Here is a 15,276-nt window from a genome sequence, read left to right as displayed (position 1 = left end):
TAGTGCTGAGAAAATACACCTTTCTCTAAAACTTTTGATCATCAACTGCACCAACAAAGAAAACGATATGCAATTTTAAAAGATGTCCCGCCACAATAAAAGCATTTTTACAAAAGTTGGAGCATATTTAAGCATAAGGACCACCGATATTCAGCAAACACCTTTAAGAGGATAAACAACAGGTAAGAAAAAGAAAAAAAAATGTCTAGTCAAGTGTTGAGTTTGAGTGTGTGTGTGTGTGTGTGTGTGTGTGTGTGTGTGTGTGTGTGTGTGTGTGTGTTATCTCACATCAAGAGGACCAGAGGACAGAGGCCAAGACTTCTGATCTCCACAACAATTTGTCAGACGGATTACATCCACAGAAAAGAGCACATGAATATGCAAACATGCAGGTACACTTCTCTGAGCTATGCACCAACATGTTAGAATCTGGAGTTTAGCTTGTCTGGTCATGAGAATAAAAAATGACAGTGATTCAAGCTTGAATTCTCTGAGCACTAATAAAGAGTACACTTAACTTCACAGCGCTTTACTTGTTCGACGTTTTGTCATGTTAGAGCTTTATTCCAAAATGGAGTAAATTTCCAAAGATGAGCCCTGCCCCAGTACGAGAACCAGGTTATCAACAAGAATGTCTCTGTACATTGCTACACTCACATTTCCCTCGACCCTGACTAGTCTCCCAGTTCCTGCTGCTGAAAAAACACCCCGCAGCATTATGCTGCCACCACCTGACGAGATGATGAGTGGTGCTTGATTTCCTTCAAACTTGACACTTGGTATTCATGCCAAAGAGTTTAACCTTTTTTCATCAGACCAGATAATTTTGTTTCTCATGGTCTAAGAGTGCTTCAGTTAACTTTTGGGAAACTACGGGCCTGCTGTCATGTGCCTTTTACTGAGGAGTGGCTTCAGTCTGGTCATTCTGGACCCTACCATACAGGCCTGGTTGGTTGAGTGCTACAGAAATGGTTCTCCTCTGTCCACATAACAATGCTGGATCTCTTTCAGAGTGACCATAGAGTTCTTGGTCATCTCCCTGATTAAGTCCCTTCCATCCCGATTGGTCAGATTGGCGGCCACCTCTAGGAAGAGTCCTGGTGGTTCCAAACTTCACTTTGGATGCACTGTAAATGCTTGTTCAGTGAAGCTCTCACATTATTGCTCCTTTACATCACAATTTTGTTGGAGAGATGCAACACGGACGATACTGGCTTCATGTCATATCATAGTAGGTTCAGGTACACAATTACTGATGGAGGTTTTCCTCAGTATAAGTGAAGTCATGGAGACTTTGTACGGTGTAGTCTGTGTTATATAAAGTGTAAAAGAAAGCATCAGGGTGGAAGTTTCCATTAAGGTGTCCTACAAATTTCTGAGTGGGCATCATCCCAAGATACCAGCCAGATGTCCTCAGCTAGCTTTCTCTATCATAGTGAAAGAGTGTGTGTTGTACTGCAGACCCCTCCATGAACATATTGTTAGTTGTCTGTTTTAGAAATCACAGTTTTTCACAGTTTTATCACAATGTGTGAAGCATTTGAGCAAGTTTTCAAGTCTAATTTATCATGCTTGGGAATCTGAAATCTCTGTGAACTTCAATATATAGCACCTCATGTGTCTGTTAAATATGAAACTACAACCACCAGCTGGCTATCTTAGCTAAGCTTAGCTGTTTCTTTAATTATACAGTGGTGAGAACCCAAACAAAGTAGATGCTTTGGTAACCCCTGTTGCTATCTTGGAGGTGATGTTATAATCTTCAGGGTAGCCTTAGAGTCTAGGAGTGTAATTGGCTGACATGGCCACTAGATAATGCTCATGCATATGTTAGTACCGTTAAATACTTCAAAGCACATACAAACCACATGCACTCAATTGTTGTTTTGTTTTGGTGTAGGTTTAATACGTTACCTTTATTACTTTTATGCATGTTCTTATATTGGTTTATGTTTGTGATAGGTGTCTTTCATCAAAAAATACATGCCGTGAAAGGTAATTGAACCCATTTTTAAATGACAAAGCCTGATACTGTCAGTTGGCATTAGTTTTTACCATAAAATAGAACAAATATCTTTTGGAGGTCTCTATGTGTGAACTATTTCATGTTATATAAAATGGTCATTCATATGCCAAAGAAAAGAACAGAAGAAGACTGAAGGGAGGGATTTTTTCTGCTGAATCTACAGCTACTATATTACCTTATGCTGAGCAGCAAGAAGCAAGGTGCAAATACAACACTAATGTCAAGACCTTTAAATTTGATAATGTGTAGGAGTTAACAGTTCTGGAGCAACATTAACATTCATTTGAGGTCAGTTTCCCCTTCAGCTCTGTTTTGTTACCTTAACTCCTGGGGGAAATATGTGGCTCTTTAGACTCTAGCTAATTGCTTACTTTCTCTGTTTGTTCTCCAGGTAGTGTATATATATATATATATATATATATATATATATATATATATATATATATATATATATATATATATATATATATATATATATATATATATATATATATAGCCTTTTTTTTCCTGTTGGTTTAAGAAAAAAAAAGAAATAAAAAAATCACAGGAAAATGCTGAAAGTGAATCAAAAATGACTGGAAATTATAAAAATAACTAAAAGATCCTAAAAAGCACAGAGCTGAGGATGAATTTGACATAGAGTTTTTTGGGTGGTTGTCAACTCTTTACTTGTTTAATAATACAGGCAGACATTTTATCCATTTTTAAAACATACACCAAAATATATTCTAATGGAGTCATTTGGGGTTTATTGTGACTTTTAATTCAAAATACAAATTACTTTGTCTCCAGAGTAATTCCTTCATACGTCAGGATCCCAGCAGACAACAAATGCACCAGCCTGTCACACTGCCTGCTCTCATAAACAAAATATATAGAGCTCATAGTTAAGTTCCCACAGCCTATAATGTGGGGTCGACCGTGTAAGCTAAAGGCTATGAAGAAGAGGGTGATGCCTTAGACAACAATGCAATAAAGGCAGCGGGGAAAACAAATAGCTACATTTGCACTTTTTAGTGAGGCCGACAAAGTTTTGCCGTCGCCTTCTAACAGTTCGTGATTCGGTACGGACCAACACGAACATGGCATTCGATTTTGAGGAGAGAGAGATCTGAGTGGTCATAGTGTGTGCTCACTAAAGTGCTAATGCAGGTTGCGCAAGTGTATGGAGTTCTGTTCAGTAATTCTTAATGGCTTTCAGCATCAACTGTAATCATTTATGACAAACACACTCTTTCTCTCTCTAAAATGACTTTGGTACACTTCTGTCGCACCACGCAGCACTTTATTTCATCACACACTTTTTAGACAGCTCCCCAATTTCATGGCAGAGTGGCGGGTGGGTGGGGGGCAGCCATACAAGCGACAGGTGTACACATGACATAACCATGCCATGATGTGTGAATTTCTGGATGTATATACTCACGTCAGTATTCACACTTAGACTGTGCACTTTGTCTACAGACTTCACACATGAATGCATACTGTATATAAGCCCCACATGTAGGCACGTGGATCCGCACTACATTTGGACCAGCAGTCTGTTCAATTCCAGTTTGTGTGCGTGCATTTGTGCATATTTGTGTGTCTGTGTGTGTGGAGAACAGCTGCGATATAGAGCCTGTCGTGGGCGTGAGTTAATTAGTGCAGAAGATGATTGTGTTATTTGGACGGCCGACCAGCACTGGGGTTCAAAGTGAAGGGAGGCAGGTGAGCTTGTACGGCCTGCAGCTGCATGTTAAACAACTCAAATGGAATCACAGAAGTCCCGCACGAGGGGATGAAGAGTCAGCGAGAGAGGGACGGAGGGAAGGTGAGAGAGTAGACTGCTATAAACGAGGCCAGATAAACAAAATGAGCATCAGCAGTCAGCGAGTAACTTAAATTCGCCATGTCTTTGCGTGGAACTTTCTGACAGTGTTTCCACATCAAATCAGCACTGCGAAAGCAGTTTGATGCTTTGGCTGTCCATATGTTGTTTCAGAGGCGTCCTGCAGCACACAGATTGTAAACTATTAATGCACCCTTAAGCTTACTACTACATTACTTCTATTTTAAAGTATGGTGATCTCTATTAATTACAAAACTGATGTACTAAAGGTGTGTTCAGATGCACTGAAAAGGGAATTATTGTTTCTGTCTGCTTTTGTTTAAGCAGTGCAACTATATTTTTGGCATATGCAAATTTAGCATGGGCTAGATAGATTTTTTGCAAAAGCCTTGATCCACCCCTAATTTCTTTTTACCTTGCCAGGAAAATTCAGAAATAGGTGCACCAATCATATTTATTTTTCAGCACAGCCTGAACTCTCTTAGACAAGCTTTCTTGTAATTTAAGTAGTCTTCAGGAATATTTCTCAGGCTTCTTGAAGGTCATTCAAAGCTGTTCTTTGGATGTTGGCTGCCTTTTGTTGCGCTTTCTATAAAGATGATTGTAGACTGCTTCCATAATGTTGAGGTCTGGGAACTGGGAAGGCCAATTCATGACTGGCTGTGTTTCTTTGTGTGTTTTTACTGCCTTTGCAGTGTGTTTGTGATCACTGCCATGCTGAAAAATTACGCTGTTGCTTTCCAGATGGTATTAAAAGGTGGATCAAAATCTTACTGTGTTTTTCTGCATTTGTAACTTTGACAGACGTCAAGTTTGATGCTGAAATCCAACCTCAAAAGACCTTCAGAAAGTATAAAGAATCATTCCTCAAGAGCACAATAACAATTACAAACAAGTCTGTGGGGGCAAAATATAAACAAAAGAGTCGTGCCATAAGATGTAATATATGACATGCTATATGCTATATGCTATATGACACTTCCCTTTTGCTTGTTTCATTCTCTACACGTGTGATGAATTTTTGCAGCCACTCATATTCTCTTTGCGCTGTATCTGAGCACACCTTCAAACAGAGAAAACTCTCGTGTACCTGCATTGACTGTAAGGAACCCATCCACAAGATGCGCATACAGTAGTGTTGCATTAGAAAATAAGATTTCAGAAGCAGACATTTCAGTTGATGTGCAGAGTGCACGGCAACACTGACTGTGTACCAATTGAGCATCCAAACATCTACAGTTAATTACAACAATCACAGCAAAACTCTCAGATTAGTAAATAAGGATCTGACATGCTTAATTGCACTGCACAAGTCTGTCTTCTAAATATGAAGACTATGCTTTTTAACACACCTGTGACTCTGATCTTAGCTGTAAAAGCTGTAAAAGATGACTCAGGTCAGTGGTTGGATGCAAGTGGTTCATACCTGCTCTGGCTGGTAAGCATTGGACAGCGGTGTCACCATCCAGATGATGTTGAGATTGGTGAGGGCAGCGCTGGTGGTAAAGGAGCAGGGCAGGATGGCTGCTTGGCCACGAGCCACCTGGACACTGCGCTGGGACATTGTCACATCTAGTGCCTGCACACAGACTGCAGGAGAAAAAAAGAGTCAGTGATCAGTGTCTTGATTCTCAAAAGAAAAGCACATGCAGTACCAAATGAAACAGAGAGAAAGCGAGAGAGAGAGAGAGAGATGAGCAGATGTCTAAATTCAGAAATTCTCCCCGAAACTCCCAACAGATGTATCTTTGCACTTTGTAAGAAAAGCAGCATCTTCAAAAGGTTTCCTGAAGGCTATTAGATCCCCTAAATCCCTAAAAATGAGAACGCTTGCTTTAGTGTGTGAGTAACAGAAACGCGCACACACACACACAGAGACAGACGATACGAGAAATCCAAAGCTAAAACGCTGCCATGTACAATATCTTTAATATGTGACATTTTTTACAGCTTTTTCATCTTTACAGCAAAACAAACATGATTTCCTGAGAGCCAAACTCCTCGTCTGAGATGCTTTTGACAACTAACAAACAAGGCTGCACTGAGAGGGATCACATGAAATACGTAATGTGCAATTAAATGGGGGAAAAAAATGATAAGATGTCACGAGATTTTAATTTTATTCCTCTCCTAAAACAGCAACATCTGAATCTGTGCATACTGAATGATGAGAGTAATGTTAGATTTGTTGCTTCCTCTCAAAGTAAACAACTAAGGAGCCACTTTCCTCATCTGGACTCAGCTGCCATCCACAACAGACCCACAAAGACAGATATGTACATGCTGCATCCTATTTCGAGACCGGCTAAAGACATTAGAGCCTAAATTAAGTTAGATCTCCCCCGCAAGCATGTATCCATGTCCAAAAAACCCCATTGGGAAGTAATCTTATCTAAACACGGTGAGGAGGATGATGCGCTGATATGATTACAGATAATTGATCATGTCATGTGAATCGCCCTTGTCAGTGGTAATGTAAAATGAGGATCTTAGCATTAATCAATAGTAGGAACCACCAGGATGTCAATTATGGTTTGTAGTCAAGAGTCAAGCTAGATCCCAAGTGCAAGCAATGACCACACTGCGCAATAGAATATATATGAGTAATTATTAACATTATGATAAGGAAACGAATATAAGAATTTTTTCCCATCTACTGACTCGCTTCTGCCTACTTTTGAATATCAGTGTAATATTTTCGAGCTAACAGACTGCCTGTTGCTCTCTGCCTGTCTGTCCAAAACCTGCTGGACTTCCTACGCTTTCTTTCTGCTGGCAGACACAACAGGCCCTGCAGGCTCAGTGCTGGGCCAGGGGAGATATGCAGCACTCAAACTGGTTCACTCAGTCCTGCTTTGTCAAAGACATATACTCATAAAAAAAGAGAGTCACCCCCCACCCCTCCAAAAAATGCAAGCAATTTCATTTATATGCAATATTTAGAGACGCGGGATTCTTCGTTGTTGCTCACTTGACTGACGTGTGCAATCTGCAGCCACTGTCATAAAAACAGTAAGCGGCAAAGATTTAGCTTGCTGCTCTAATCTGAACTTCCTCTGTCCTCTGTGTATGTAGTGTTCACTTTCTGCAAGGAATCAATCTTTGTTCTTAATGGGGGATTAACAGCACAGAGGAAGAAGTTCATGCGAAGAGCTGCGGCCTTAACGAGAATGCGCGATTGCGTTGGCAACATGAGATCAAGTGCAAGTGTGTTTTCTCAGTGGCCACATAGGTATTAAATGTGCTTGATTTAAGGGAAGCAGAAAGGCAGAGAAAGACTAAAGTACAGAAAGAAAGAAAGAATTAAAGATCCTAGAGGAATGAAGATAGAAGGAGCATCTTATCATCTGTAAGCCCCCTCCAAGGCAGCAGTCTCTCAAGCCCACAACAGCTGGAGGGCTCATTTCAAAACACTGGATTAGGGAACCTCTGCGCACAGAGCCTGTAAGCTCCCACGACCAAAGCAAACTCACACACACACACCAAACATCACAAACAAGCACCAACACGCAGTGCCAGCGAAACCAGTGCAGTACATATGCCGTGCACCGTGCCCTCTCAACTCACAGGCATATGCGTGACATACTGCCCACTACAATCCACACACTCAGACTTTAATCAGTGTATGTCATTGGTGACGTATGTTAGCCCTTTGGGGACACATCTAAGGGACAGGGATGAGAAGTATGGTATTGCTTGGCATTGCCTCATTATTGCGCACACTTCTGCCAAAGCTTTATGCCAGCTTCACTCAAGCATGTCTGGTAGACCGTCGCTCTTCCAGAATCCATCCTGTAATGGGTTCAATATGTAAGGGATGAACAGTAAGCCAGACACTGTCAAACATGACCACCCGCATTAAAAAAAAAAACGAAATAAAATATCAGTACAGTATTGTATTATAGCTCCAAAGGAGCCACTGTGGCTGAGGTAAACCATGTTTTCTAATCGCTAGCAGAAAACAATAAAGTACAAACTGATTTCAGGAAATAATCAAAGACAGGTCAGGGCTTGATACAGTAGTCCTGACATTATTTTTGCTGTAGTCTAAGATATTTTGCATTTATGACCAGCACTGAGTGAAGCAAAGAGTCATCTATTCTATTTTTTTAACCCTTTAAAGCCAAATTTATCACATTTGATACATGAGTTTTGGAGACTTCTACATCATCAGTGTGATTCTTTACGATATATACTTAATTTTCAAAAAATAAAAAATAAAATTCTGGCTTGAAAGGGTTCATTTCTGCAGGCTAATGTGCACAGTTGTGACGTAAACAGGCTATCGCTCTCTCTAGGTTTTACCGCGTAAGCTTTATCATTTTCCTGTTGACAAACATCCCGTTCCCTCCTGCTGTCAATTCCAGCCCAGAGGCGCCCCGAGGCCGAGGCCAGCTTGACTGGTACGAAGCTGCACAGAGTAACTATGCTAATCTCTGAGGCTGACCCCTGGCTGCCCACAGTTATGTTTAACTGTAACAGAGCAGCGCCGCATTGTCTCCTATAGTATTACTCACCTGTGGCAGTGTTCTATTGCTGTGGGATCGTACACATTTTACATTTTCAGAGAAAAATAGCTTTTATTTAATCAAAACAGAATATGTTTGTGCTATGTTATTTCCATTAAAGGAACTGCGAGTTGCTGACTAGATAAGATTTGGGTTGGGAATGCGGAAGGAATTTTTAAAAAAGAGTGTACAGTAAAGAAAAACGTTGGCGTGCATGAAGTATGAGTAGTAACAGATGAGTAGGTGGAGGAGAAGAACACGAGAACGATGCGAGGAGGGGCAGGTAGGAGAAAAAGAAAACAACAAATCATAAAAAAGAAAGTGAAACAGAGGAGGACATGAGGGAGCAGAGAGGATGCCGGTGTTTCCAGAAAGGCCTAATTGATAAAGTCACCTGAGGCAGTGCTAGCAGTCAAGGAGAGAACCAACAGTATGGCTCTGTTAAAACAGCTCCCTCTCTTCTCTGATGGGATCCAAGTGTCAAAACCGCTGTTGATTAATGCATGAGAAAAGCATGTACCTCGGAGAAGAAAAAGCTTTGTGTCTGATTCTGTGTGTGTGTGTGTGTGTGTGTGTGTGTGTGTGTGTGTGTGTGTGTGTGTGTGTGTGTGTGTGTGTGTGCTTACTGTATCAGTCAAGCTAAAGTGGAGGCATGATTGGATGGAGAACAAATGCAGGCTGGATGCAACACTTCCTCTCTCTCACTCTTGCACTCGCTCACACACAAACACACGCACACACAGAATCCCTGCCTGGCAAGTCATTTGCATTCTGTGATTTTATTCATGTGGCTCTTTTATTCATAGGCTCTACTTTTATTCCAGTTTCAAACAGATGCCCGCGATGCAGTGATGAGCCCCTGGCAAAGCCTCAATGCACAGAGACAACCACACACCTATACATGCATAAACCTGGTTAAGTGAAGTGATTGATGGTAGCAAAGGCATTACTAAAGAGAGAAGAGCGCACACATTAACACGTGTGCGAAGATACAACTTTATTTTAAATCTGTTCAAAGACAATTAAGAGGCGAGAGCATCACATATCTACTACTTCAGGGATGACAGTTGGTACCTAGGATCACACTTAGTTCTGTGTCCTGCACATGCACAATAGAGGTGAGTCTCCAGCAAGCGCTTGGGAAAAAATTAACATCAAAAGCCATAATATTAATCACACAGTTACAAATACATCTGCACATGGATTCGTGTATTCCGACACCTGTGCCCACACACAAACAGAGCTGCGTGTCCTGTTCTTTTGCAGAACACCCAGGGGCTTCATGATGAGCTGTGTACATGCAAGTAGCGGACCCCGCGTTGTTGCCACTGCCTGCAAGGCACCAGGGCGAACCGACAGGCGGGCAAAGGCAGGTTATTTTGCGAAACTCAGGTGGCGTAGTCGTGTACCCAGCTGCTCGATGGCAACCCATCAAGCGCTGTGCTCACAGCACTGCTGAGGTAAAAATTAATGAACGCCACTCTAAAGACACTTTCATTAAATGATGTCTGAAAGTCTAGTCAATTCTTTGTTTGTCGAATTTAATAAACTATAACATTTAATTTTAGAAAATTCAACTTTTAGTTGTTTCACCCTCGTATCTCTGCTAAGTCAGAAGGTTGGAAGCAGGTTGGCTTAGCTTAGAGCTTCTAAGCTAAGCTGCTCTGTTTCTTTGTAGAGGTAAATAAATCACCAATGTTTGTTTTTACAAACAGAATATTATCATATAATGCTGGACGATACTGCAAACTCTGGTATTGATCAAATACCAAGTGAATACAGGGCCATTATTGTCAAACATACAAAGGCAGGTTATGTAGGGGAGAGCAGTGTGCTATGATCTATGAGATGAATCATCATCAAATTATTTTAATAACCACTAAACCACTGTGATTTTTACTTTCCATAATAGTTATTCACAGAATCAAATATACCTTTTAGCTTTTCATGTATTTTGAAACTGGGTTTTTTGGAGACGTGGAATGGAAATGTGCCTGTCTCTAAACAACTTCTGTTGTTTAAATGTGCTGTAGGCTATAAATAAAATAGACGTGGCAGTCAACACACAACTGTTCAGGCATTTTTCATAGTTTGTGTCTAAGGAATATATTTTTCATTTTCAATAAAATAACTTTTTTGCCACAATTCAGTGGGCTTAATATATTATCTGATTATAGCCTCTAGGTAAAATAACAGCTACAGATGACCACTAACACTATCTTTATAGTCCGTGCTTAACATGTATTTAATGTTAAAGTGTGACTGCATAATAAGAGCGATGTACTGTACATGTACTGAACTTAGAAGATAGAAACATACTAAAGTATCGATCTCATCACAGATCGATCTGATACCAATACCAATATTGGTATCAATACTATCTATAGTTGGATCGATTTGATCATTTCTGTCAATCAGCTGTTTTGTTTGCGTTAGACAGATGCAGGTTAGCTGGTTCCCCTTTGAGCTTTTTCTAAGCTTGAAGCAAAACAGCAAACTTATAGTGTTACCTATTTTCTCTAAAGCTGGAAGATGACATTCTGCCTTAGAGTAAACAAACTGAAGCTTAGGGCAGGCTTGCCCATAGGGACTGCATTACTAAAGGTCCTCATTCATATTTTACAAGGAAATGTTGGTCTTGTGTACTTTGTTCAGAGCACACAAGCCTCTGTTAACAACTAAACACAATTGACTGAAACAGCTCCACACCTGTCTTGCATCTCAGGTCAAATCTTGTGCATATTTCATTTTAACTGGATGATGAGAATGACAATAAAAATTCAGACATACACATAAGTACAGAGAAAAGGGACTGTACAGAACTAGGGAACTAGGGAAACTCATTTTTGTTCATTAAAAGTCTCAGATCAGGTGTCAGTTTAACCCTTTATCACCTGAGTATCACGCAGGCTGCCTGGACTTGAATCTTTCAATTTTGGCTGTAAATTTACAAAATACTTCCCATCTTTAGGGGACCGTTTGAATTTTCCCAATTGCTCAGAATGGTTGAGGAGTTAGCAAACTGTAAAATCTTAGCAGAACTTAGTTTTCTGTCTGTTTTCAGACAGCATTACCAAATATTTCCGTAAAGCTCGTCCTCTCTTCTATCAAAAACCATTTGAATTTTGTCTTTAGCAGAAACGTTAATGGAGCTACGATCATATAAAGAGCCCTTACACAGTGGGCCTGGGCCAAAGGTACAAGGAAAACAAGACAAGAGGTTAAGGTCTGGCAGAGGTTTTGTTCACATAACATAGCGCATTTAATCTTTCCTTTCCTTTCCTTTCCTCAATTATTCCTTCATCAGTGTGTCTGACAAACACTCACCCAGTGAAAGAGCCTTAAAAATCTCTCGCTCATCCTCTCTCATCCCCTGCCCCGCCCATCCCAGCTGACCCATTAGCCACAGCAGCCAACTCCCAAACAGGGCCCGCTGACTAGCCTACATAGCTTAATACTCTTTTCTAAACTGTACCGAGTCTGACAAGCACAGCTTAGTGTGTTCCCAAACTACTATAAACATCAGGCTGAAGCATGTCGTTTGAACGTGTTAGTTGTAGCAATGCTTATAAAGTTCACAATTCTCAAGCTATTCAGCATTACAGTGACTCAAATGTGCAGCACATTAAGAAAAGTTGAGAAAATGTAAATAATGGTGGCGGTGTTGGGATGATTTCTGACTTATATATATATAAGTAAACATATAAACACTTATTCCGACTTGCTCTTCATGTTGGACTACTCGGAGGCATGTCATCATACTACCGTCCTAGCATGTCACCATCCACACCTGCAGAGTTTCATAAGAAGAGAAGATCAAACGCTAGGACAAGTAGAAGAATTCATATATTATATGGAATGTCACAAGTAAAAAAGAAAAGTGGTTTTAAGTGATGTGCCCAAGACTTTTGTAGATAAACTGAGGGGAAGTTATTGCGATCGAGCTGACGGGTGATCAGCCAAACTAGTGTGGCTCGGCTGTGTGCACCGAGTGAGCAGAAGGTTGAAGTAGGCCACTGCCCTCGTGCACAGATAAGCCTGAGCACTGGAAGACTGCTGCTAAAGCAGCAAACAGATGGCTCTGCACATGCAGCCCTGGACACAGCTTCACAAACACATGCACACACACATACACACAAACACAATGTCCGAAAACATACCAACTTCACTGTAGTACAATTGTCACAAACATACACCTCTAATCTAAAATAGCCTTCACACACTCCCTGACAGCACAAACAGGTAATAAAACCCTCAGCTTTGCGTGCCACGTGGTTTCGCGTGACAGCCGAAGAGTCAGACCTGAATTTTTAGAAAGAAACGCACTCTTTTCCCCGTCACCCATCAGCCACCTCGCAGCCTTCATACCGACTCTGTATGGGGCAACTCCATCTCTGGCAGACTTACACATTTGGCAAACCTGTCACTGTGTCTGCACTAAATCTGACATCCTGGCGAGCGTGCTGATCTACCAGTAAGATGACATGATTGGCGTGTGACTCCATTTTGCAGTTTGGCAGCTTCCATCTCGAAGTCTCTTTTAACTTGTTGACAATGGCTTGGTTCTGCTAAAGACATCCACATAAAAAGCCAATCGTGCTTTGTGTCTGGTATTCATGTACAGTAAGTTAGCAAGATCATTGCTCTTAAAATTGCAGCACTCAAAAGATGAAGTGTTTTTACAATTATGTAATTTTGCCTCTGTACACCATCACAGTGGGTTTTAAATCAAACAATCAATATGTGACTAAAGTGGAGACTTGGAGCTTTAATTCAACAGGTTTGACAAAAGTATATCACTCTTCAGGGATTACAGGGATTTTTACTCCTACCTCCTGAATTTAAGAGGGTCATAAGTAAGCAGAGAGCCCAGCATGACTTTTATTATAAGGATTGTTTTTAGCACTTTAATAAAAATGAAAATCCTTTTCAGTCAACACTTCCGTAAGTCCACAAGCCACGGGCATCGCCAAATGCTGTCTTTGTTCTGCCTGGCCTTCACTGCATCCGTCTTCAGTTGCTGCCTGTTTTTGGGTCATTCAGTTTTACGCTCAGTGACTGTGAAGTGTGCTCTGTTGGGTTGACATCAGGCCACAGGATTAGTCATTGAAGATACTATACTGGTTTTGGTGAGAAAGTGCCAAACACTATACCCTTTGTTGCCGTTAATGAGTATTATCTCATTAACGACAACAGTATTATTATGTCATCAAATAAGGTCAGACTCCTGCGCTGTCATGTGACAGTGACGTTACAGGTTAACCCAGTAATCAAATCCTAACAGTCTCCCAGCCAGAACCATCAGATAACACTAGAGGACTATTCCTAGCACTAGCATTTAGCCTAAGGTAACCTTGTCTGATTCCTCGGCTAGTAATTGGCTTGTAGGCAGATATTCCTCTTTCTCTAACTTGCTTTACCCTCCTTTGTTCTTTTCTTTGCTGCCTTTCTCACTGATTGTTCCTGGTTTGATCTCTCCTTATCGGTATCTACCGCCCTTTCTTGTGTAACCTCACTACAGCTGTTCTCTGAATGAAGACAGCGATTTCAAGCCTGCCAACCCCGGCTGAGCCACCTGGGAGTGGTAGCACTTCTGAAGGAGATTTGGTCAGTATGGTTCTGCGGCGGTAAGGGTTTATAGTGCTTTATCCTCCGTTCCTGCATGGCTCACCTTAAACATGAACTCTAGCTCAACTCAGTGACACATGTGGATTAGCAGAGGAAAGCAAAAAAAAGGCTAGAATACACAGCATAGCATACTTGATAGCCTGCTGGGTTAATCTAAAAATGATTGCTGTTCCTGTTACAAATTTGTAGAATGTATTTTTTGACAGCAATTTGAGAGAAAGTAAGATAACTGACCAGAAACATCTTTACTTTTTTTAAGTGTTAATAAAATGTAACGGATCACTGGGATTTCAAATACGGCCCATCAATTAAGAGTGTGTTGTTTGTCACGCAACTGTATAACGCAGGACAGTGTAAAATGTGAAATGAGATCCTTTATCACAGGCGGGTCATTGTAGTTAAGGGGTGTGTAAACATTTCACATGCACACACTCAGCAGAATGGGAAATTTAATTTAAATAGGGTTAAAGGCTGGAATAAAAAATGTGGAGCTTTAAAATTAGACTTCTGCTATCAAATAATCATCTGTATTAAACAGATCTAGTATGTTTAGTACAAAAATTATTTTACTATGAGTTTGCGAATGTTGTTTCTCTTTTGCAGGATCTGAATAGAAAAAAAAGGAGGCAATATGCTGGAACTGCTACCAAAAGACAGCAAAATGTCAGTTAGTAAGAATAAAATCAGGGGATGCGACAGAGACCAGACCAGACCCCTTTCCTCAAAGATTTATAATATTTATATATCTGCAGTTTTACCAACTGGGTCTCAGCGGTGACATTCCTGGAAAATAAAAATGCTGTAACACAGTGATCCAGACACTTGGATAATATTCTCTGAGGCCTCTCTGAGGGTTAAGTTAGTGCTATTACAAACCACACAATTTGCTCTGCTGCTGCTTAACATTAAAAACATTTCACTGGTAAGCTGACTATTATTTTAAAGTCACAGGAAATACACTGACCTTATTATGTGACCCTCCAGATGGGCTTCGAAACAAGGAAACACTTATTTTTTTGTTATTCATCCGCAGATCGGTTTAAAAATGAGCAGGAAATACTGAATGAAGACGAAACTGGCTGTGCACCTCCAACTCATTAGAGAAGTAAAGAAGGAAGATGTGAGATTTATTGATGCATTTTGTAAATATGATTAAAACTGTTGTTTTCTCTCCTGTAGCTGGACAGGATGTCTTCTTCCAGATAGGCTGACTGACAACACTGATTAAGATATTTTCGACTGTGTCACAAATATATTTAAATATATCCTAAAATATTTCTTCT

General features: G+C 40.5%; 1 protein-coding gene across 2 annotated transcripts in view; it reads right to left on the bottom strand.

Annotated features, from left to right (window-relative positions):
• igsf11 (immunoglobulin superfamily member 11) overlaps positions 1-15,276 on the bottom strand; it is a 115,550-nt gene that overhangs the window by 15,316 nt on the left and 84,958 nt on the right. For both annotated transcript variants that reach the window (XM_084951918.1, XM_084951919.1), the window contains exon 3: positions 5,284-5,447. In XM_084951918.1, coding sequence (XP_084808044.1) covers positions 5,284-5,447 — 164 coding nt within the window. The remainder of the gene's footprint in view (positions 1-5,283; positions 5,448-15,276) is intronic.

Source organism: Perissodus microlepis, chromosome 14 (assembly GCF_051167445.1).
Source record: "Perissodus microlepis isolate ML-2025 ecotype Zambia chromosome 14, ASM5116744v1, whole genome shotgun sequence".
Classification (NCBI taxonomy): Eukaryota; Metazoa; Chordata; class Actinopteri; order Cichliformes; family Cichlidae; genus Perissodus; species Perissodus microlepis.
This window is presented reverse-complemented; position numbering and strand designations above follow the sequence as displayed.